This window comes from Stegostoma tigrinum, chromosome 14 (genome assembly GCF_030684315.1).
Source record: "Stegostoma tigrinum isolate sSteTig4 chromosome 14, sSteTig4.hap1, whole genome shotgun sequence".
NCBI lineage: Eukaryota > Metazoa > Chordata > Chondrichthyes > Orectolobiformes > Stegostomatidae > Stegostoma > Stegostoma tigrinum.
Window position 1 is genome coordinate 6,696,188 of NC_081367.1, and position 25,078 is coordinate 6,721,265.

Consider the following 25,078-nt stretch of genomic DNA (forward strand, 5'->3'; position numbering starts at 1 on the left):
CTACCTTTCAACGCGAACATCCCATAAGCAGAACTGATACCGAGCACGACACGCAACACGTAAAACAAGCACAGCCACCGTCGGCAAGACGGCTAACTGGGAGATCGCGCGCAGCCGCAGAGGAGGCCGTCGCTTGGTGGACCCGGCGCAGCCGCAGTGAGGACGGAGCGGTTGCTGGGAGGACTTGGCGCAGCCGCAGTGCGGAGGGAGCGGTTGCTCGGAGGACTTGGCGCAGCCGCACTGCGGGTTTTACCGTAGAGAGCGGGAGATGGCGGTGTTTTGAAGAAGAACCGCCATTGGCGGTCCCTCGGATTTAGCCCTTTCCCCACTCTGAGAGGAAGGGAAGCGGGCGAGCACTCCTCACTTGGCCCGAACGGCCACAATGGGCCGTAAGAGAAGGAGTGGCTGCTCTGAGGCCGCGTCTCCGGCCCCGGTCCCCAGTCCGGCCCTCACCCTGGCCGAGTGTTTGTGCCCGGTTTGTCAGGAGCTGCTGGCCGAGCCGGTGACACCGCCGTGTGGACACTCACTGTGCCTAGGCTGCTTCCAGCAGACGGTAGAAATCAGTAACCTCAACTGCCCGCTCTGCCGCCGCCGCCTGTCCAACTGGGCCCGGGGTAAGGCCCGAGAAGGCAGCCTGGTGAACACGGAACTGCAGGAGCGGATCCAGCAGCAATACCCGCAACTCCAGGCCGAGGAAACCAGTCACGAAGAAGGTGAGGGAGACGAAACGGCAAGTGCTGGAGAAAGTGTGTTTCGCACCTTGGCAACTCCTGTTGGCTGCTGAGGCCAAGACCTCCCTATCGAACCCCCCTCCCAGTCTCCCTTTGCCCCCTTTCCCCGCGCCCCACCCCCCTCCCAGCTCCATTAAATTGGTGAAAATGTTTGAGAGTGTGTAACGTACTAGAAATTGACCTACTCCTTCTTTTATAAGTTGACAGGTTGTGTTCACGGCCTCAACTGTGCAAACCTGGTGAGGTTCGAAAGGAGTACGAAGAGCAGATTAGTAAGGTGAGAGAGACCCTAGGTTTCTGTTCTGTGCACAAGGATCCCAACTGGCACTCATACTGGATAAGTTGGATTCCTAAGTGAAACCTGGCATGATAAACCAAAGTTTTATTTTTGCCAATTACTAGCCAGTCACTTCTGCATATGGGTATAAGGCTTTTCATGTACTTTGAGTAAAGAACACAAAGGAAACAAAATGAAGTTGAAAAGACATTATAAATAACCGGATTCATCCCTTTTATCCCCAGCAATACCTTTTTACAGATTTGCTGATCTCTGTGAAGTATCACTCCTATTTTTACACTATTGTCTTACTTAACTGGTGTCACAAGCATTTCCTTATGGTGACTGCACATTCACCAGGATTTTCACCATTTCTTCCCCAAGATACACAGGCAGGATAACTCACTTTGACTACTTTTGAGGTTGTTAAACAACACATCTGATATGGATCTTTTCCTCTGAGATAATGGGAACTGCAGGTGCTGGAGAATCCGAGATAACAAAGTGTGGAGCTGGATGAACACAGCAGGCCAAGCAGCATTTTCCTCTGCTCTGCATCTGTTTCTGTGTTCTCTATCAGGAGCGTAAAACTTAACTCTAGTAATCACTTCAGCAATTATCTCACCAGGGACCAAAGCTGATTTGACCCCTGCTTGTAACAAAATAAGTTTTTGACCCTTACAAAAAACCTACCTTCACAAATTTAAAAGCCCAAGTCCACTGTTGCCAGATGAACAAACCATCCGTGATATCCTATAAAATTGAGGAATGCTTTTCAATTTCACAAATAGTTTTCATGCTTCATAATTGTTTTCTACCTCCTTCAGGTGGAAGTGTACAGTGCTTTTCATTTTAAAAAATCTGGTAGTGGGATAGCTCTGTAGGCTTGAGATGAGCAAGGCACCCATTACTAGGCCAGACTTCCCCACAACTGTATTGTTGGCTGTGCATGATAGCGATTTGTGTTGTTTGTTGAAAATGAAGAACTGTCCTTTTGATTTCCCTATCCAGTGAGTCCTCAGTAGGCTGATATACAAATCTGTCTACTTGCCAATCTGTCTTTCTTGTGTGTATATGTTTGAAGAAACCACTTCCTAATCTATTGAAACTCTGTTGCCAAACGTTAAATAATCAACAGTTTAAAAAAAAATCAGTAGAGTTTGCCTTTCCTTTAAAGCTTGATCTTGGAAAATGCTGGTGGGTTTCATTCTCAAAGCCCTATCTGAGAAATGAGCAAGCTCCTTTTAATGGTATCATTTCTGGTTTGGCATATTTTGTGGCATGTATTTACTTCCTTACAGAGTAAATCAGGCAAACTGTTGCAAGTTGTCAGATCTCAAAGAACCATAACAGGTGAAATTTCTGCATTATTTGTATTGCCTGAGCCTTGTCAGTTCACCAAATTGGCTGATAACATGATTGATAAATATCGTATTTCTACTGACTTTTCTGCATTCAGAAGGCATGGATATTACACTTTCTGAATGGTATTTCTAACAAATAACTGCCAAAACAGTTCACATCAGCAAAATCAATCTCTATTGAGCTGGATTCCAGCAGTTTGTCATTGAGATTTCATAGCTCTTGATTTCTCTCCCAATCTGCTTTGTTTCCTAATCTGCCATGCTCTTAGTAAGGGAGTTTCAGAAAAACAACTGCTGCTCTTGATCATTATTCGGCATTGCTTGGGAGGAGCAGCCATGTGCGGGTAGGAACATTTTGCTATCCATCTTTGACCTCGAGACAAATGGAAGATGACTTGGTGACTGCACAGTGTTGGTTTTGGAAATGGACCAGACTGGTGCCACGTGTAGCAATGGCAATACTTCCCACTTATGCTGGTGAAGAGGCTGTTGTGCATCTCTTTCTGGAATGTGCTTTTGCTAAAAAAAAGTCTGGAGCGAGGCGCAGTAATTTTTTTGTCAAGGTTTGTCCCTAACACTTCCTGATGCAGGACCCTATTCAGTATGGGCTGCACTCCTGGGCACGCACTGAGAGAAACATTGACTGTGCCTGGAGGACCATTATCTCTGTGAAAGATGCTCCGATCAGCCTGAAACCTGTTGGTTCTTCAGTGTAAAGAGCTGACCTCAACCAGTTTTTGCAAATTGGCATGTTCCAAGGTGCAGGACTATATACTAGGACGCGCTAAGCTTGGGACAGCTGTTGCCAGGGTACGGTGGGGAAAGACCACTGACTAAGGTTTTTCAGCTGAAGTATAATGATGGTATCAGGTTATCAGACCCTCTTGCTGCCTGATGTATGTAAATAGTGTCCTGCATGAGGAAGAAATGCCTTTTGGTGTTTGCAACTGTCGGGAAGATCAACGTCCAATGTTTGTTTTTCTTGATACCCAGAGATTGTAAGAACTGCTGTAGCACCTCTTAATGTTGCTTTTTTAAATGAATGAAGCAAATTTTTGATATAAAATCATTTTGTTATCTGTGCTAGCATGCTTGAGTTCATTTTTCATTAGCGGTTGATTTATATTAAATAAATTTTTCGGTGTAACCAATGACCAAATTCAGGTAATGAATCATTTTCCCCTGATAAAGGGTAGGGTTGTATTCAGGTTTTTTTTTTGAGGGTCTCACAGAAAATGGTTTTAGATGAGTGGCCACTTATCTGAAATTCGTATCTCAGTAAGGAGTCAATATCATCAGTAGGAGAGAGAAAAGGCCACCCTTCGGCGTGGCTTTCAACTTTATATGAGAACAGAATAACATGGGTACAGTATTCCACTGGAAAGATATGCTGGAATTTGGACAGACTGCAAGAGCTCATTACATGTGAAGATGTCAGCTGCAGTTTGAGCAGCGCATCAAGAATTCGAGCTGTTGCACAGCTTATTGACAGTCCAAAATTCTTTATTGTGTGGATAACAAGTTAATTTAAAGACTACTGGAAGAATTGTTTTATTCATTCGTGGGATGTGGGTATTAATGGCAAGGCCTTCACTTGTCCATCTCTTAAATGTCCTTGACAGCAGCTAAGTCAACCATATTGCATAAGTTACACTGAATTATTCCAACCTTTGCTTCTGCTGCATTGTTGAATCTGCCTCAGCTGTATGTGAGATCCTTCCTGAGAAATATTGCAAGTGCAATACAGCACTTATAATTTTTATGATTCACCTGTAATATTTAGGCCACAATAAAGCTTCATACAGCTATACTTTACCAACCAAATTGTGTCAAAGTGCATTGTTTCTAAAAAAAAAATTATTTCAATAGCTAATTGTTTCATTGTAGCAACGTATTGGTAAATCGAAAGTGAATACAGTGCCTGCGTAACTTGCTGGCTCTCATCCGGTGACCTCAGTAGCCTACACTCAATATAGTTCTGGTTTTGGTCCATATAAAGTTTAAGCCATGTGATCAAGTTGTCCATATATCCTGCCTGCTCTTGCATTTATTTTCATGAAGTTTTATTTTAAATCTGGGGCAATTAAGATTGTACTTGTTGGACTGTCCAGTAAAGCAGTTTATTTTTGTTACTTGCACCTGTTTTTGAGAAACATAAAAAATTAAACGCTTCAGTCTCTCATGAATGAATGCCTTAGCCAATTTAAGAACTCCTATGCTGACTTTGACTCGTGATTTGTTGTGCATTGGCAGCAGCCCTGTCCTGAGGCTGCCAGATTATGGAAGTCCAATTTCTAAAATTCTTTGACCCTTCATGATTTGATGCAGTATTTAAATGTTGAAAATGAACTGATTCACATCACTAAGCCGGATGATCTTCTAATTGCTGTGATATTAAGCATCTGATTTCTTCAGTATAGTTTGATCATTCACTTTGCCTGTGGGACAATGTTGAGCTCCTCCTTACCTGTGGAATAGTGTTTTGTGAGTTAAAGTAGAAGTGCTCGAAGCGCTTATATTGGACCTTCTCTGGTTATGTGTACCACTAGGTCTGTTTAGAATTAAGCAGGTGAATAATATGAGGGAAAATTAAAGGTGCACACTTGTAAGATTATTGACTTGCTTGGTTAACAGCACTATATTGGGAGAGCGTTTGAAATGACCTCTTCTTAAAACAGATTCAAAATTGATTGCTGGAAACTGGATTAGATTGTAGAATCTAGAACTTTTCAGCCATAGATAATGAGACTAAATTACTTCACAGCTAAGGGCAGAACGTCATGCTCGTGATGAGGAGGAACAGCGAGCCAGTGAAGACTTAATTCAGAAAATATTGGCAGAAGAGAAGGAGTGGCTAATGCATGAGGAAAAGCAGAGGAAGGAAATGGATGAACAATTAAAAAGAGATGAAGAGCTAGCTCAAATGCTGAGTAAGGAAGTGGTAAGTAATTACCAAAGTTAACCCTGAGTTCTTTTGAATTGGGTCTTCTAAATTTTTTAATGGTTTTTGGACCATTAAGTTGCTTAAGAAACGGGATTGATTCATAAGTACCTTGTATGTGTTTTATGGGTTTCTCTTCAGAGCTTTTGCCATCAACCTTTGTAATAAATTTCAACTCGGAAAGGTTTCCATCAGACATTCAAAAGAAAGTTGTGCAGGCTTGTATTTGTGGTTAGTATTGTGACATTGAAAAGATAAGAGTGATTGCTTTCAGGAATGGGGTTTTCCAGAACACGCATTTTCCCTTTTGAAATTGGATTAATTTTTTAAAAAATGAAAATTTTTGCGTGTCCCAGGAAAAGCTGTGACTGTTGATTACTAGGGCATGCTATGATTCATGATGCTTAGTTGCACTGTGAATGCATGGGCCATTTTCTAGCATACTGCCCTTGTAGGAAATAAGTACATTTGTTAAAAATGGAAAACCTGAATGTGGCGCCAGTCCTGCCACATTGATTTTGATTAAAAATTTGACTTTTCGCAGAATTCCAGTTTCAACTTTTAGGGCCATAAAATTATGGTTTCTATGATTTGAATTCCTGTTATCAGCATCGCTTCAGTTGCTAACATTTTTCACTTTTCCATGTCAATTTGTTTTTGAATATCTGAATATTTTACCGCCTAATCCACTCTGCTTTAAAGTATTTGACAAGTAAATATCTCATAACTCCTTATTTGTTATCCCAAATTATTCAATATTTTCCCCACCTCCCATAGCACTGAAGAAAGCTGTAATGAAAAGTATAAAACCTGCTCTGTGATTAACTGTGTAATGTGTTGCTGAATGTAGTAAATTCCACGATCGTTCAATGTGGAATGGCAGATCTCTTCCTATGTTGCCCCTTGTCCCTCTGCTACCACCTTTGGGGTTTCCCCAACATTCATTCTTGGACCTTCCCTGTTCTTTTCATACTTTAGGTTAGCATTGGTAACCACAAATGTAAGGTCAGCTTCCATGCACGCTGACATTTCACTTTCTCTGATCCCAGTGGTCTCTACTATCAGTGTGTTTGGATTTGGTGATATAGTGGTTATTTCCTGGCCTCTGGAGGCCTAGAGTAGTAACTCTGGGCACGACAATTTGAATTCAGTTTATTAAAAAAAACTAAAAGGCTGGGTAGCAGTAATAAAAACCAAGAAGCTGACATTTTTAAAGACATAACTAGTTCACTATATCTTTAGCAGAGGAAACCGTTAACCTGAAAAAGTCTGAGATTCCAATCCGTACACTGCAACGTGACTGTGAAGTTTCCCAGCAAATAACTCAAATGTACTAAATTGCTACAACACCAGTCAATCAAAGAAGCAGCCAGCAAAAACCTTTTCAGGACAACTTGGAATGGGCAATAGATTTTGTTCTTTCATAGGATGTGGGCATTACTGGCAAAGCCTGTAACAGTAGCTTATGAGGCCATTGCGGAGGGTTGATTTTTCCTTAATCATTCATGGGATGAGGGCATTACGGGCTGGGTCAGCATTTATTGCCCATGCGTAATATCCCAGAGGGCAGTTAAGCATCAACCAAATTGCTGTGGGTCTGGAGTCACTTGTAAGCCAGACCAGGAAAAGATGGCAGTTTCTTTCCCTAAGGACATTAGTGAACTAGATGGGTTTTTTATTTGTGACAATCGACAATGCATTCATGGTCATCATTAGACTTTTAATTCCAGATTTCTATTGAATTCACATTCCACCATCTGCCATGGTGGGATCTGAATCCAGGTGTCCAGAGCATTACCTGGGATCTCTGAAATAACAGTCTAGCCATAATACCACTCACCATCGCTGCCTCGGTATAAGATTGTTCATGTGACTGTGGGTCTGGCATCACATGTATTCCACACTGAAGAAGGGTTGCAAATTTCCTTCACTAATGGATATTAGTGAATTGAATAAATTTTTGTGACAATCACTGTTTCATGGTTGCCATCAATCAGTCTAGCTTTCTGTTCCAGAGTTAGTAATTGAATTTAAATTCACCAGCTTCTGTTGTGGGATTTGAACTCATGTCCCCAGAGTTTTTCCCTGGACTATTGTTTTGCTAGTCTAGTAACATTATTACTGTCAGTATCTCACTATTAAATAAATGCTTGCCTTGCCAATCATGCCCATGTACCATGAATGAGCTTTTTTAATTTAAAAATGTCTTGAAAGACAGTTTTGGAAGACAAGGCCAAGATGAGATCAACTATGATAGCAGAACACGCTCAAAAGAGTGAATTGCCTACTGTTCCTCCTGGTTCTTAGGTTCTTATGTTTAATTCTTGGAGTCCGGGTATAACCATCCTAAGTATAAGCTGCACTTATCCCAAGATCAATGTATAATTCCTAATGTTTGATGCCCAGAACTGCTAATACTAACTCCAGGTGCGGTCTAATCCGGGCTCTGTATGGTTGCATTACTTCTATCCCTTTGTATTCCTCACGATATATTGATTACTTTCCTATCCCTTTAAGAGTAAATAGGGTAAAATTGGTTTCCTCTGGCAACTGTGTGGTAACCAGAAGTCATAGATTTAAAATAATTGACAAAACAATGAGATGGTATTTTATTCTTGACTCTCAGAAGTCTTTGCTCTCAAACATGTGACTTGAGATAGTGGGAGTAGGTTTCACAAGAATTTTCAGAAGGCAGTTGAAAGTAGAGGAAGAATGCCAAGTTTACATTGTGTGTAATTCGCGTCCACGGAATTTCACAAAGACTCTAAGAGCTAATGAAGATATTCTGTGCAAATAGCTGATACGGTGACCAATTTGTGTACAGTATTTGGAAATAGAAATGTGCTAATGGACATGTTATGATTTGGTCAGTTAGGTTGAGGAATAAATATTGACTCGGAAGCTGGATCTAACTTCCGTGCCATTGACGGAATGCAATAAGATTTTCTGTCCCACCAGGAAAGCAGATCAAGCTGCCAGTTTTCATTTACGAAAGTTTTTTTTAGTATCGTTCTTCTTGTACTTGAATTTCTGGAGTGGACCTTGAACTCAGCCCCGTAACTTGGTTAAGCCACTGCTGACACAACTGAAGATGACTAATTTCCTCGCACAGCATGCTGTATCCTCACTTATAATTTGAGATCTTGTGGGTGAAATCCTCCTTCTCCTCCTCCTCCACCTGGAAAGTGTCATTTGCCACAAATTAATGCAAGTTATGAATAACTGGTTTTAATTACATAAGATATTTTAATAAAAATGAAAACCATGAAAAATATGGTCTTTTCATTGTCCTTTGACACGTAGTAAAGGCGCAACATGCTTTCTCTATAAGTTACGACATCTGAACTGGTTTATTTGCTGTAACAACAAGCAAAAAGGAATCCCTAAGTTAATCTGACTTGACGCAATGTTGACAGCTGACTATCAGCTGTGAAGATCTCTTCCTGATTTCTCGCTGAAAACTGGTGCTGGTTCTAGCCTGCCAGTATCACATTCCAAGATGGTGTCTGTGACATCAAATTGTCATATCTTGGACTCTGGCCAATGACTCTCGCTTTTCAAAAGATTGGTAGCAGTTTTCAATCAAAGTAATTGCCCCAGGTTGCTGATGTGCTTTAGTCAGGCCACATTGTCTTAACATTTAGTTATTGCAAAGTATGCATTTAGTTGTTTGATTCCAGGCACCCGTCTGTCTTATTATTTAACTCCCAGTAAATGCTCACTCATAGTGGTGAAGATAGACGATTCTTGAATTCTAGTCTCAATTTTTGTATTCACAGTTTTGGATTCAAAGTTCCTTCAGAGAGGTGTAGCTATATCTTGCAGGGTTGACTTTGAGATGGTCTTATTTTATCAGTATATAATTGTCTCAAATGATAAAATAAGAACTAGTTGTAAATTTCATTTAGCGAACTGCAGAAGTGTTTGCCTTGGTTCTGAATACATAAACCCATGAATAAGAATCTCAGCCTTTAATATACTAATGGAAACAGACATGTGTTTCATATTCTAAAAATGTGGCCAGCTGAAAGCCTAACTCTGCAATAGGTTAATGACTTTAAATGGATGCAAGTACAGTGGACTTTAGGGTATTTATTCCCACACTTGGACAATGAAATGTAGTATGCAAGTATTTTTGTAATGTACTTCATTTTATAAACGTCTGTTTTCTCTGCAGAATTCAACATACAAGACTCATCCAGAAAGCTTGACTAGTCATACAAGACGCACTTCCTTAAAAATTAATTCTTCATCTGTCACCAGGGGAAACAAATTGATTCCACGCAGTTCCAGCCCTATGGGAAATATACAGCAGTAAGTGCAATTACAAAGGGCATTACTAACCCAGCTACATTTTGATCATTAAAGTGATCATTGTTTGTTCATTCCTGTGCCTTCAAGCAAGAGTAGGCTTGATTGCAAATGAGAAAAATCTGGATTGACAGACTACTTGTCGAATAGTTGATCCTAGATAATGTCAACTTCCAGTTCAACTGTGGCAAGGCCAATACCCAGCACAAACTTCACACCTCCATCACTGATAGCATCAGCGTCTGACAGTTATTGAAGTAGGCCTTTCATAATAGTGTTCTGTAGGACCCAGAACTGAGATTTCAATCAAGTCCCCAATAAATCTGATGCTTACCTACACTGCAGTCATCGCCTGGATATCCACTTTAAAATGCTTATCCACATGGGGCGTTGTCTCTCTTTTCTTTTTTTCCTTCGCAGATGCTGCTGGGCTTTTCTAGCAATTTTGTTTTTGTTCCTGATTTACAGCACCTGCAGCTCTTTTAGTTTGCATTAGAAAAGATGTAGGCTAGAAATTTGATCTGTATTGTTCTAAAACTTTGATTTGTGCTTCCATAATTTACTTACAGTTTGATTCTGTTATTTGTAAATCCAAAGTTACTCGTTTAGTGCCTTCAAAGGTTTGGTAAGCACTTGTATTTAATAAGATGACTGCCCCTTTGTGATGATTTTGGTGTAGAATCTTTTTTGTCTTGCTACCTCTTGTTCTTTTTTAAGCAAAGCTAATTAAGAACACAGTTGTGAATAATACCAGGAATTGCAGGAGCTATTGATATCTTGAGTGAATCTATAAGTGTTCTTTCCTGCTGACTTTTCAGTTTGATTCTTTGTTTCTTCATGATCTCCACTTTTTGTAATTTTTTAAAAAAAGGTTAAGTTTCTCATGAAATGGAAACAGGAAAAGTATCAATCATAAACATATCAATAGTTGAAATAGTGACAATTTGGATTGGAGAAGGGGATGTGCAGCCTCAGTCTGATATTGTGTTTGATGGGCTCCTGACAGTGCTGTGGAAAGTCCCACATAGATTCTACACCTGTTCTGGTTGCGTTGAGAGGTGTCTCGGAAGTGACTGAAGTGAACAAAGTGTTGGGCAGGGGTTTGGGGGAGAGAAACAGGAAGAAGCAAGACCAGATGTTCTTGATGGGGTTAATAGAACCAGTTCAGATGAAAGAGCAGTAATAACTCTTCTATAAACTGTTGCATTGTTTTGGAACTTTTGGGGGCAGGGAGGGAATTAGAACAACGGCACTTGAAAAATGGAGGAACGGAGATAAAGGCAATGACCACATGGTGGGTTGTGAATCAATTGCGAAAGAAACCTACACTGCTATCTGACTCAGGAGTGAACCTCCACAGCTCCTGCCTCTGCTATTTGATGTCAAGTACCTCTGGACCTAAGGGGTAACTGTTTCAGTCACACACCACCCTCTGTGTGGAATGATCTGCCAGAGGAAGTGGTGGAGGCTGGTACTGTTAGAATATTTAAAGCACACTGGGATGGATATATGAATAGGAAGGGTTTAGAGGGATGTGGCCAAATGCTAACAAATTGGTCTAGATTTATATAGGATATCTGGTCAGCATGGATGATTTGGACTGAAGGGTTTGTTGCCGTGCTGTATATCTCAATAAGTCATGACTCTACGTTCAAATTCCTTCATAGTGTCATCTCTTCCAATCTCTGATCTCCAAGAGTCCCGCAAGCCTCCAATCTTTGTGCACTTGCAACTTGAGTCTCTTGCATGGTCGCCATTTTTAATTCTTCCACTATTGGTTGCTTTGACTTGAGTGGCTTAAAAATAAATCCGAAACTCTGGAATTCCTTTCTTTAACCTTTTTGCTACTCAACCTGCTTCCCCCTACAAGATGTCTTTTAAAACCTTCTGTTTTGACTGAGTTTGGCCATCTGCCTTTATATTTTCTTGTACGACTTGATGTCAAATGTCATATGATGTCCCTGTGCACACTTTGGGATGGTTTACTGTGTTAAAAGGTCCTGCAAAATGAAAGTTTCTGGACATGGACCACTCACTTTGATCTACCATTGACAGCTGTGCTTTTTATGCTCGGCTGTGAAATCCTTTCTTAATCCCTTTGCCCCATCACTTCCATCTCTTTCACTCGACCCTCCAATTTGATCCTTCTAATATTTCCTTTGACTTGTCTTTTTGTTTTGAGATTTCGCTTCTCTGTAATACCCTGGTTGTTGACTTGTCTTCAAGGTGCTGTATAAATGCAAGATCATATGATATAGAACAGAAAGTTGAGGTTGGTTTCCACTTGTGGGAGAGTCTAGCGCAGAGGATATAATCTTGAGATTAAGTGCTGCTCAGTTAAGAGAGAGGTGAGGAAGAATTTTTTTGAGGTTAGCACATCTGTAGAATTCTTTATTACAGAGCTGGGTCATTAGTATATTAAAGGCTGAGATTCTTATTCATTAATGAAATTCAGGGTTAGTATAAAAAGGCAGGAAAGTAGCGTTCAGGATCACCTGTGATCTCATTGAATGGCAAAGCAGACTTTTGGGCTGAATGGCCTATTTCTCTGGCATCTTTGTTCCACTCCTTGGTAGGACTTTCAGTTCCACAGTCCTGTTTTTCCCCATAAGTCTATAACTTTACAGCAATATTTATTTTGTTCCCTTTCGAAAGATATTATTTTGTCTCTTCCTGTCATTCTTATGGACAGTGCATTCCTGATCATCATGACTTGCTTAGATTTTAAAACTGGACTGTATGTCACCTCTAGTTGCTTTGTCATTCACCTTAAATTTGCACTCTGTAGTTATCCTTTTAGCCTCATGGAAACAGTTTATCCTTGTTTACACTCAATTGGACTCATTACACCATTTGTAATAAAAGAGAACAACTGCAGCCTGTCTCTCCACTTGGTGGCACCCTTTCCTTGTGAGTTGGATGGTTTGGATTCAAGTCCATTTCTGTGTACTTGATTATTCAGAGGTGCTATCTTTCAAACATAATGTTAGGTTGGAAAAGCTCTGAGTACCCCTTCAGGTGCATGTAAAAGTTCGGGAAGTACTCCTTCTGAGACCAGAAGGAGGAATTATCCATGGCCTCCTGGTTGTTGATTGTCCCCACAAGCAGCATCAAAACGCAGAATGTCTAGTTGTAATCTGCTTGCTGTTTGTGGGATCTTATTATTAAAAATAGCCAATTTGTACATCCCAGCGATGACAATTCAACAACTCCCCTGGCTGTGACTGAATTTGGGGCATACTGTGGTTGTAGAAGGCTCTGTATAAATGCAGAATTTTCCTTTCTGCCCTTAACCCTAGTATAATAGAAAAGTATTTTGGATGATGTAAATCTAAATTTGAAAAATAAAAGAAAAAACCAAAGAGTAGGCTGCATCTGTATGGAGGGAGCCACAGTAACCATTTCTTGGTGACCTATTATCAGATGCAAGATCATCATCTTGAAATGTTAACTGTTTCTCTTTCCACATACTGCCTGACCAGCTGAGAATTTCCAGCATCTTCTGTTTTTTCCTGTCATCTGTAATACAGTTCCAGAAAGTCTTGAATGCACTCTCTCCAAGGCCTTTTATTTTGTTGCAAGGGATCTTGTTCTGATAACAATACTTTCTGCAGTCAAACAGAATGTTTACATTGATTTTGATTCTGCTCTATATAAGAGCAGCTCTACATATACGTAGCTGCCATTTTAATAGCTAGTAGTTTTGCAGTGTCAGCTTGTGTTAGTAGAAACATTTTCATTTATTTTTCTTTTAGGTACTTATCTCCCACTTCTAAGAAGTATCGAAAAGCTGAAAGCACTAGATTGAGAAGTGATGCCTCTGTTATAGTAAGTGTTTCTGCAGAAATTCAACATTTACCTTGCATGCCAAACTTACATAGCAATTTAAAAGAACAAACTCCCATGGTGAATGCTGAATTTAAAATTGCAGTAGTTTTCTATCAAAAATTCAAGTCTGACGCTAATGCCTTTTTTGGTTTCTGAGAATGGATAAAACAAAGCCTGCATACCCTGATAACATCCCAGCAGTAGCCTGGAAGGCTAGTGCTCCAGAACTAGCAGTGCCCCTGGTAAGCTGTTTCAGTACAACTACAACACTGGCACCTACCTAACAATGGAGGGTAGGTGGTAATGCAGCTGGATTAGTAATCTAGAGGCCCACACTAATGTTCTGTGGGCATGGATTCAAAATTCACCATGGTAGGCTAAAATGTAGAACTGTAAACTAGTGTCTGGTGGAGGTCAATCATCTGAGCTCAAGGACTTCACCATAGCTGCCACTTCATGTAATGTCCTAGGCTCAACTGCCCTCAGCTGCTTTATTAATGACATATCCTCAATCATAAGGCCAGAACTGGGGGTGTTTGCTGATGGCTACACAATTTTCAACCCTGTTCATTACTCCTCCGAGACTTGAGCTGTCCGTTCCCATGTGTGGCAAGACTTGGACAACATTCTGGTTTGGGCAAGAAATGTTAGCGCCACACAAGGAACAAGCAGAGCCACGTCCAACAAGGAAAAATCTTAACCATCTCCCTGTGACATTCAATGGCTTTACTGTTGTTGAATCTCTCTCTCTCAACATCCTGGGAGTTAATCATTCATTACCCAGAAATTAGCATCTTTTTGCCATGTAAATACTGTAGCTACAAGAGCAAATCAGAAGCTAGGAATTCTGTACTGAGTTGCAGTAGTGTTGTTGAAAGAGGCTTGATGAACTTGGAGTCTTGTAAATGGTTGACTCTACTGTGACTGTGTGTTGACAGAAGTGGGAATGGAACATTTAAGATAGATGAGTTGCCAATCAACCAGTCTGTGTCCTGGACACTGTCAAGTTCTTTGACTGTTGTTGAAGAGAAACTGTTCCAGAGAAGTGTTATCATACAGTATTTCATTACACTCCTTCCTGACTTGTGTCAAGATGAAGGACAAACTTTGGGCAATTAAGACTACTGCAACTCAGTACAGAATTCCCAGCTTCTGATTTGCTCTTGTAGCTAGGAAAATGAGGGCAGCAGATGCATGGGAATATAACCAACAGCTTTCCCTCCAAATTGTACACCAGCCTGGCTTGGGATTCTATCACTCTCTCTCATCAAAATTGTGGGGCCAAAATCTTGTATCTCCCTAAAAGTATGTTGAAGACAGTGGATAGAGACTAATCAAATGGCCTGCTTTCTTAGAGGGTGTTGAGATTTGGTAATTGTTGGAGTTATTTTCATCTAGTGAAGTGGAGAATATTCCTTCATACTTCTGACAGGTACACTATAGATGGTGAACCAGCATTGAGAAGGTGAGTTATGTATCTCTGAATTCCCAACCTCTTAGAAATGGCAGTATTTACAGGCTTGTCCCGTTCAGTTTTTAGCCAAAAGTAATTTATGGGTCTGGAGTGCATTTGAGGAGTCCCATTTCTAGAAATGCAAGTGAAACATTGAAACAAAATTAAAAACTTCTAAGATAATGCAACTTTGTTTGCACATGGTTAGGCAACAGCCCATTAGAGGATTGCAGAGTTGTTTGCACAACAGAGAAGGTTGAATTCCCAAATTTAAACCAGAAAGAGAAATGTAGATGTGTGTAAACAATGGCAACTAGTGTTGTCTCTAATCTGTGTGACCGTACAGCAATTAGTTGTTCCTGGTATTGGCTTTGGGTTTTGGATGTCAGTGTCTCACACAGGTAAATGCAGAAGAACAAAAAATTTAGAGGGAACAAAGTCATATGCCAGTGCTTGGTTGCCTTCAACTCTGTATCCCAGTGGTAACTTGACTATGATATCTTTAACGAAATTATGATTTGTGATAATCTTCAGATTAAATATAGAAACAAAATCTGAGTGAATTCATTTAAGTAACAGAAGGTCTCTTTTGTATGATTGCATTCAAGTGATGTACTCTGTATACGCTAAGACTTCTGCATTCTGTGCAAACCTTTTGTATGTTTTTATTCAGGAGAGCGAATCTGCAGATACAGATGACAGAATTTCAAATAGTGACTCAATTTCAAGTATTTCTCTACCTTGTTATGAAGAGGAGCAGGAGCCAATCTGCAGTTCAGCCCAACCAGCATTTGCTGAATGTATTGGAAGAGTTCCCACTGCAGCCGTTGGAGATTATCGGCAGGAAGATGAGTGTAATGGTGAGCACAGTCCAGAGGCTGATGAAAGCGAGTTGGTGGGAGTTTGCAATGGTGAATGGAAGGGCAGAGAAAGCTACAAGGAAGATGTACTACTTGCAGAATTGAAGATCAATTCTATCAATAGCAATAGCGAAGGTGATCAGTTAAATTTGACAGAGCTGCAAAATTTAGGTTACAAACTTGATCATGCATGCACTAGTGCAAGCTGTTATGATTTAGGTAATACAGACTGTGAAACAGTATGCTATGATGACAATCTTGAATTAAAACCAAATTTGAATCCAAATCAAGGGACAAAGTACCAGGTTGGGAGTCAAGCTCCCATTAAATTAAAAGCATTGGTGAAAAGAAAAACATGGAATTCCTCTGAAGTAGAAGGAGAAACTTGCTCCACTGTTAAAAAAAGAAAGATCTGTGCTGCTGAAACCAGTGAAAGCATTGAACCCTCCCAAGGAATCATGCATGAAGACCTACTCTCAGACTGGGAGAAAAGTCAAGCTGAAAAACTTAGAATGGAAGAGCAGGACAGATTGCTGGCAATCCGCATACAGAGGAAACTTGACCGGGAGATGCTCATTGTTAACAGAAAGAGAGGATCACCTGATGAGTATCTGCTTCGGACCAACAAATCATCTTTAAATTGTGAGAAAAGGATACGAAAGAAGGAACAACCTTCTGGAAAGTTGCAGACGCTGCAGTCTAGCTACTCGGCACAAGGTAACAAGCAAAGAGAGCGCTCGGGATCTTTCACTATAAGCAGGCAGAAAAGTAAAAGCTGGACAGTACACCAAGTTAAAAATCAAAAACCCCTCCGTCAAGGGCCACTTTGTTGTATGGATGCCAACTCTGCAGCACTGATTCCTGTCGAGGAACTGAGAAACAGTAAAAAACAACAGACTATCGTTGAAATGTTCCAGAAGCATGCAACTAATTAACAGGCTTGTTTCAAAATTCACTCACTATTTTAATTGCCAGCAGTATGTTGGTTGGATGAATGTAGCTTTCATGCTACTGCCAAACTAGTGTTTATTCACATAATTCAATTCTTGTTTGCCAACTTTCCCATTTGTATCAATTCCTTTTTTCAACATTCAGAAGCTTTGCTGTAAACTATGCTCTGAGCTTTAATTTGCCGTTAAATGTATTGAAGCAGCCCTTTTTGCTAAGAATATTGGTTGTATAAATGAACTGTTTGTGAAAGCTCAAGTGATATTGCAGCTTATCTCTCTCTCAACATTGAAACGTATTATCTTTCAGTTTGGGATCCTGAATTCTTTGTAAACCAAGTAATGTATCCTCAAGCACTGCATTAATAAGAGGAAAACGTCACGTTCTAGTGCCTGGCCTCCTTGCAGTTTGACACTTGTGATTTGTCAATGTACTAGATCTGTTTATAAGAAAACTCAAGAATCTTATCGTCCATTTCATCACTAATCCTGAATGCCATAGCTCAGTATTCTGTTATTCAATATGTTTGCATTATCCTTTAGTGTTTAAAAGAAGCTAATATCTCTAATTAGACTTTATCTATACCATTGTTTATATGGATGGGTGGAATGTTGCTAAAAACTTGCGATATTCGATTATTGATTGGTTTCAAGTAGTTTGAATAATAAAGAAAAGCCAAACATTTTGTAAGTCTTAAATAAGATCAGAGCTGCTGGCATTACACAGTAGCTTCAGTGAGGAAGATAGATTAACATTTCTCGCATTGTTCTTGGGTTTGACCGAAAGATTCCTGGAACTGAATAAACAAGGACGATGAATGATAATTCTCAGACATATTTTTTTGAAAAGTAGCACATGGTACAAGTTGAGGTGGAGTCAAAAACTAACACATGTAAGTACAAATCTAGAGACTTGCACGTAATTGAATCTAATATTGGTTCAGGACTGAGCAAGTGAGGAATTCTGAATAACTCTTTCAGCTGAAATACTAGCGCACACTTGTGTCTATGTACTGAAGTAAATGATGCATGAGGTGCAGATGTTTGTAGTGAATTGGTGAGGATTGGGCTTTTTGGGCAACATTAATTGCCTTTATAAAGAAGAACAGATCATTTGCCTTTCAATCAAAAAGCAGTTATGCTCTTAATCCAAAAGCTGGTTATAAGCCTTCAGCAAGGACTTGTTTTCCATGTGCAGAATCTCTATTCTTGAAACTGGTGTTATGTTAATAAATTTCCTCTGTCCTAGAGGGGTGGGTGGTTCTGGTGGATAATGTCTATCAGGTGACTATCTGCTGGCTTTCATAACTTGGCTTTCAGTGAAGGCCTGGAAGTTGTTGTCAAATGACTTTTCACAAGCTCATGATCATAATTGTCAATTTTCAAAAATTCATTTGTGGGATGTGGGCATCGCTGGCTGGCCGGCTGGCCAGGATTTGTTTCCCTTGAGAAGGTGGTGGTGAGTGGCCTTCTTAAACTGCTGCAGTTCACCTGCTGTCGGTTGACCCGCAATGCCATTAGGAAGGAAATTCTGGAATTTTGACCCAGCGACAGTGAATAAATAATGTACTTCCAAGTCAGGATGGTGAGTGGCTTGGAGGGAAACTTGAAAATGGTGTTCACGTATATCTGCTGGCCTTATCCTTAAGGATGGAAGTGGTTGTGGATTTGGAAGGTACTGTCTGAGGATCTTTGAATTTCTGCAGTGCGTTTTGCACTGCAGCTACGAGTGTCAGTGGTGGAGGGAATGGATGCTTGTGGATGTAGTGCCAATCAAGTGGGCTGCTTTGACGTGGATGGTGTGAAGCTTCTTGTGTTGTTGCGGGCAAGTGAGAAATATTCTGTTACACTCTTGACTTGAGCCTTGTACCTGGCAGACAGGCTCTGGGGAATCAGGAGGTGTTACTTGTTGCAGTATTCCTGGCCCCTGACCTGCTGTTATAGCTACTGTGTTTATATGGCGAGTCCAGTTGAGATTCTGTTCAATGATAACCCATATGCTGGTGACAGTGGAGGTTTCAGATGGTAACCCCTTTGAATGTTAAGGGCCACTGGCTAGATTGGTCAGTTGTTGGAGATGGTCATTGCCTGGCATTTTTGTGGCATGAATGCTACTTGCCACTTTTCAACCCAAGCCCGGATATTATCTCAATCTTGTTGCATTTGGACATGGACTGCTTCAGTATCCAAAGAGTTGTGAATGGTACTGACCGTTGTGCAACCATCGGCCAGCATCCCCACTTCTGACTTTAATGGAGGGAATGAGATTGAAGCAGCTAAAAATGGTTAGACCCAGGATGCCACCCTGAGGAACTCTTGCAGAGATGACTGACCCTCAACAACCGCAATCATTTTCCTATGTGCCAGGTATGACTCTAACCACTGGGCAGCTTACCCCCAGATTCCCATTGATTTCAGTGTTAGCAGGGCTCTTTGCCACACTCGGTTGAATGCAGCTTTGATGTCGGGGCAGTCACTTTTACCACACCTTTGGACCACAGCTCTTTTGTCCATGTTTGAACCAAGGCTGTAATGAGGTCAGAAGCGGAGTGGCCCTGTGGAACCCAAACTGGGTGTCACTGAGCAGTTGCTGCTTGATAGGATTGTTGATGACACCTTCCATTGCTTTGATGATTGAAAGAAGTCTGATGGGGAAGTAATAGGCCAGGTTGGATTTGCCGCACTTTTTATGTACAGGACCTTCTTGGGCAATTGTTCACATTGTTGGTAGATGCCAGCGTTGTGATTGGAACAATTTGGCTTGGCAAGTGGCAAGTTTTGGAATGCTATCTTAAGTACTATTGTTGAAATATTGTCAGAGCCCTTAATCTTTTTTAGTGTCTAGTATCTGCAACAGTTGCCTGATATCACATGGAAATTGGCTGGGGACCGCTAGAGGAAATTAATTTTGCTTATTTGTTTATGTATGTAGCAAAAGTCCAACAGCAGCCTGTTGATATCCAATTGTTTTCAGAGTATCTAAGATGTTTCAACTCCACTGAGTCCATTCCATAAATTAATCACCCTGCATAAGGAAGAACCTCCCAGGTGTTTGAAAAAGCTACCTTTTCCTAGGTTGAACATGTTACTTTTGTCTGTCTTCCACAGTTTAAACATTCTAGGTATACCTTTGCCTTTTTAATTTGCTGTTTCGTATAGCTCTGTGATCACCTTTTACAGGTTACTTCTTTCTGAGCTGAAATGTAGGAATCTGTTGCTCTCTTGATTTTTTGGGACCCCTAAATGTTTGCCATTTAGGTTTAAAATAGAACAAATAACTGGAGATCTGAATGAAACGCAGAAATTGATGGAGAAACTTAGTAGGTCTGGCTGTGTCAGTGGTGAGAAAACAGTTTTGGCAATTTCTGTTTATGGCTGTTAACTTTATTTTGTATGGTCTTGGAAATAATAGACATTGAATTCACTGAGACTCAGTGTTTTTCTGCTTCACTCATCGCTGTCCTTAGGCTATGAAACAATGAGTTGAGTAAATGGATTACACAGCAGCAGTTTGACCGTTGAGTGGTAAAATGGTCATAGTCAGACAATGTGGAAAAGGACCCTTTGGCCCACGTGTCCATGCCAAGCAGGTTCCCTAATCTGAACTTGTCTCGTGTGTGTGTGTCTGTGTCTGTGGCGTCCACATCCCTCAAATCTTTCCTATCCATATACCTGTACAAATGTTTTTAAATTGTAATTGTACTCTCTATCACTTAATTTGGCAGCTCGTTCTATATGTGCACTAAACTCTGGAAAATGTTCCCCGTCCGCTTCCTTTTAAATCCTACCCCTGTCGCTGTTTAAACCTATTCCTCAAGTTTTGGACTTAGCTAAACTAGAGAAAAGACCTTGTCTATTCACCCTATCTGTGCCCCTCATGGTTTTATAACCTTCATATGGTCACACCTCTGCTTCCTATGCTTCATGGGGAATAAAACTCCCAGCCTATCCAGCATCTCCTTTATAACTTGAACAGTCTCTGTAACATCAATGAAGCAGAACCAGATCAACGGTAGAAGTTAATTGGCTAGGATGCAATGGAGACTTGTGGCCTATTTCAGTTATAATTAAACAATGGCTAGTGTTCTTAATGACAAAAATGCATTAAATTAATGAACTTGGAGCTAAGTTTAATAAATGAGTCAGTGAATCCTCTGGCCTTAGCAAGTTCTGTAATGAGCATGGAAAGAACCATTAGAGGTATGCAATAAGGTTAACGTGAAAATTTCTATTTGAATGTCATCTTTCAATGCAGCAAATTGTTCCAGTTAAAGTACAAAATGCCTACCTGATTGTTTTAACTGGATCACAACCATTTTAAAACACATAAACAAGCCTAGTTAATTCTTTTTCGATACTTAGAAATTCCATCTTTGATTTCCTTAGGACTTTTGAATGAAACATTGCCTGCAAACTGAGATTTTATTTTGTCTGATATGAGATGATGTATTATTTTGGGGGGTCAGCTTTGTCTTGTGGATCAAACTTAGAGCAGAGGCATTGACACATTTTGCATCTTAACCATGAATAAACTTTTAGTATAGTTAGTAGATGAAAGAAGTTAATTGCAATGTGAAACAACTTCCAGTAGAAAGTGTAACAGTTGAAGTTGAAAAAGTGCTCGAGTTATACGAGTTACTCTGCAAAGGCTCAGCACTATATATTAAAAGCAGATATCCATTGTATTGCTGATAAGAGCATTAAAACTTTTGTGTACTCCTAGAAATTGAAGACACTGAACAAAAGTGAAGTTTTGAGAGAAACCCAACAGGCTTGGCGGCATCTGTGAAAAGAAAAACAGTTGATGCTCCGAGTTCAATATAACCTCTCTTAGGAATTCCAGGTTCACATATGAGCCTTGGTGTCTGTTATCATTGGATTACAAAGCAGGCAATCTGTGGTTACTGAAATGCTGCACCTTGTAGGATTTAATTATTTTTCAATAACTAAATTTGACCTGATCAAGCAACTGAGGAAATAAACAGAATACAATTTAATTATAGTTATGAAGGTATTTCTTTTAAGGGAAAGTAGCTGTGGGATGCAAATTTAAACCAAATCATGGATTTAAGGTTATTCTTATGGGTCAAATCATAAACTTAGGCTAATCAATGTGAAAATGTTACGAAGTAAAAAGCTTTTGGTCAAGAACACAGCTATGTGTTGATGGTTTAGTTTTATAACTTGAAGTATGCAGCACCTCTTGGAGAACTAAAAAAAGTATGATCTTTTGAAAGTAGTTTCAGTTATTGTATTATTGTATATTCATATGATTCCTTTAGCGTGTAGGTTTTTGGAAGTTGTTAGGCTTTGGAATGTTCCAGAATGCATAGTATGTAGCAGTTGGGACATTGGAATATTGTATGTCAAAGAGGACACTTTAAAGGGATATACAAATTGCTCTACTGGTGCCACATTGTTTTGGTGGCGATCTATGAAGTTGCTAAGATATGAGGGGCAAGGAATGTGGTTAACATTCAAAGGAACAAATTGGAAGACAGCAGGAAGTGAGATCAGTAAGGTGACCAACTAGAAATTGGGCGCACCATGTTTAACCAACCTGAGATTAAATGCACGGTCGCTGTCTGTTGGGAAGCTGAATGATTCTAAATAACTTGGTGCACAACAAAGAAATGGAAGAACAACTTCAGTCAACCATGAGCCAGTATCTCCGTGCATCAATGAAAACCACTTTTTATTGAATATTATTTCTTCTGTACCTGTTTAATTAAATTTAAATTCTATCAAATATGGAAAAACGTACATGGAATGGATCTTGAACGTAAATGGGACGAGTCAACTTTTAGGTTAGTTCTCTCAACTTGGTCTGTAATCATAATTGACTTGGGTCTTATAATTAAAATGATCCTCAAATATTACAATTTTAAAGAAAAATAGAATAAATTTTCCCACCTGTATCCCTTTTATGTGTCTTCAACAGTTGAATGAATGTATAGTTTGGATTGTCCTGTGGGTTACTGAAAGAATTGCCCAGTCTTTTTCATGTTCTCTGGAACAGTGAGTTAGGCTACTTGACACTTATCACAAGCTTACTTTCAGGCGATCTCAAAAATGTTGATTAGAAGGTGGAAAGATCTCTGGTTCAATAGTGGTAGTTGTACCTTGGGACCAACTGAGAAGGCAGCAACATTGGTCTTCACTTCTCTTCAATGGTAGTGAAGTCTCAATTCAGATTAATTATTTTAAATTTGGATTGTTTTAAACATGATGCAGAATCTTTGAGTCTTAAATAGGATGGATTTGATTAACACACATCCAAAGTCCTGTGTCTAATGAGGAATTTGTCTCAGAGCAGGGAGGACTCTTATCACTCAAAAATGATGTGTGTGTAACAGCTAGTACACTTAGCATGCAGTGTTATGGAGAAGGGGAAGGTCAAACTCCTCAGCTAAATAATTTGAAACACCAGCCCCAAACTGTTACAATGGGAATAGAGGTTCCCATCTACTAATTAAACAACCAGAGAAGTTCATCTTGCCCCTCAATCTGTTAAACGAGTAGGTAAATGAAAGGAATCACTAATGCTCACTTTATCAGCAACAAGAAACAGTTTAATTATTTAACCCTAACTGAACAATTCCCCTGTGATGACTATTTCCTAATACAAGATTCTAATCTTATGCTGTTCCAATAAACACAAGCAGCTCTTACGTAAATCCAAATAATAAGAAAACAATAAATTGAAACTTAGTCTCTCAAAGTTCACATTGTCTTTTGAAATGCTCTGTCTTCTCCATCCTCTCTACAGCCTTCCTTCTGCTGATCTTCCTGTCAGGGATGTTTTCTTTGTAACTTCTGAGAGTGCTGTGGTACTTTTGATGCTTCTTTTTTAAGAGAACTTAATGATTTTGTGTGAGAGCTCGGTTTATTTCTTAGATAGTAGTTGGCTCTTACTGATTTTCAAAAATCCCCTTCTTATATACCCTGACTGACACATCAATTTCTTACAATGTGATCGGTTTACAGTTGTCAAAATGATCATTTTAAATTTAATTGGCTTTCGATGGCTGAGTTCAACCTGTTGCCAAAATAAGACTCCTGTTTCGCCTGATTTGTAAGGTGTTTTTCATATACTTGTTTCAGTTTGGGGCTCTCTGCACAGTACTTGCAACCTTCCAAGTACAGACAAAGCACAATATTTTAAAGGGAACGTGCACTGCTTTTCCCCACTCTTATTTTTACACATTCTAACTTCCTGCCTTTCAATTCATGAATTTTCTACACAACTTCATGACAGCAATATATTTTTAATTGTTTAAGATGACAAATTGTACTACTATGGATAACTTGGTTGAAAAGAAATAAATCAAGGATAAACAAAACAGCGTATCTTAAATCTTGTGCAAATTGCACTTATTCATATTGTAATCATGCACTGTCTTAAGGTGCATTAAATCAGCTTTGCAAAGAAAGCAAGTTCCTATTTTTAAGTGTTGCTGTGGACTTCAGTAACATCCAAATTCACAGCTGCAAACAAATGTAATTGTACATTTCTATACAATCGTTATGTCTGCATCTTAAAATCGTATAATATTATGTGACATAAGTGCTTCCAGTACTTTCCTGATAATCGCCTAGAAAAGGCTACTTAAAAGGCTGTCTAGTGAGAGCGGATTAAAATAAATATGCTTCAAAAGCAGAATGAGGATGTTGGCAACAGTAACAGAAATGTATATAACAGACAAAATAGAGTTGTGTTCTAGTTCCGAAAAAATCGTAATCGACTCGAAGTGTTAATTTTTGTTTCTCTCTTCATAGATGCTACCAGACCTGCTGAGTGTTTTCAGCACTTTTTGTTTTTGATTCAGTTAGTTTTGTTACTTATTGTCAATGTCCCCAGCGTTCAACTTTTGTATGACGATGCCCTGCCGTCAGAATCCTTCGCAAACTCGTTAGCAGTTAGCATTTTTAAAAAAAATCCAAACATCATTGCTTCAAAATATCTAGGCTGTGTTTACAATGGGTATATAGGGTTCAATACAAGCGGTTGGGCCAGAATATTCTGACCTCTAGGTCGAGTTCCAAAACTTCGAAGGTAACAAATTACAAATAAAGCGCCCTGAACTGTCCGAAGTCCAATGGGAATTTCTCGTATTGGTGTTGGGGTGACGCGGAAAGATTGCCATCACGATTGCGGCAGTCGCTGCTGATTTGCAAACAATGAGCGAGCTCTCCAGTCAATGGAAAGAGACACAGAAAGCATCGTGTTGCCTTGATCAAAGATGTCCCTCCAATTTGGCACGCGTGCCGAGTGCGCAGGCGTGGAGATGGGGCAGCCGGCCAATGTGGTTGGAGGGATGACGTCACGTCCCCGTGTGGGAGAAGAGAGGGACTGAGGGGAGAGA

At 39.9% G+C, this 25,078-nt stretch overlaps 1 protein-coding gene across 1 annotated transcript; it reads left to right on the forward strand.

Annotated features, from left to right (window-relative positions):
* Positions 1–231: 231 nt before the first annotated feature.
* On the forward strand, positions 232–17,531 carry rnf168 (ring finger protein 168). Its single transcript, XM_048542881.1, has 6 exons — positions 232–713; positions 932–1,008; positions 5,137–5,313; positions 9,491–9,627; positions 13,380–13,452; positions 15,579–17,531. The coding sequence occupies exons 1-6, from the start codon at positions 383–385 to the stop codon at positions 16,698–16,700; spliced, it is 1,917 nt and encodes a 638-aa protein (XP_048398838.1). The 5' UTR covers positions 232–382; the 3' UTR covers positions 16,701–17,531.
* Positions 17,532–25,078: the final 7,547 nt, after the last annotated feature.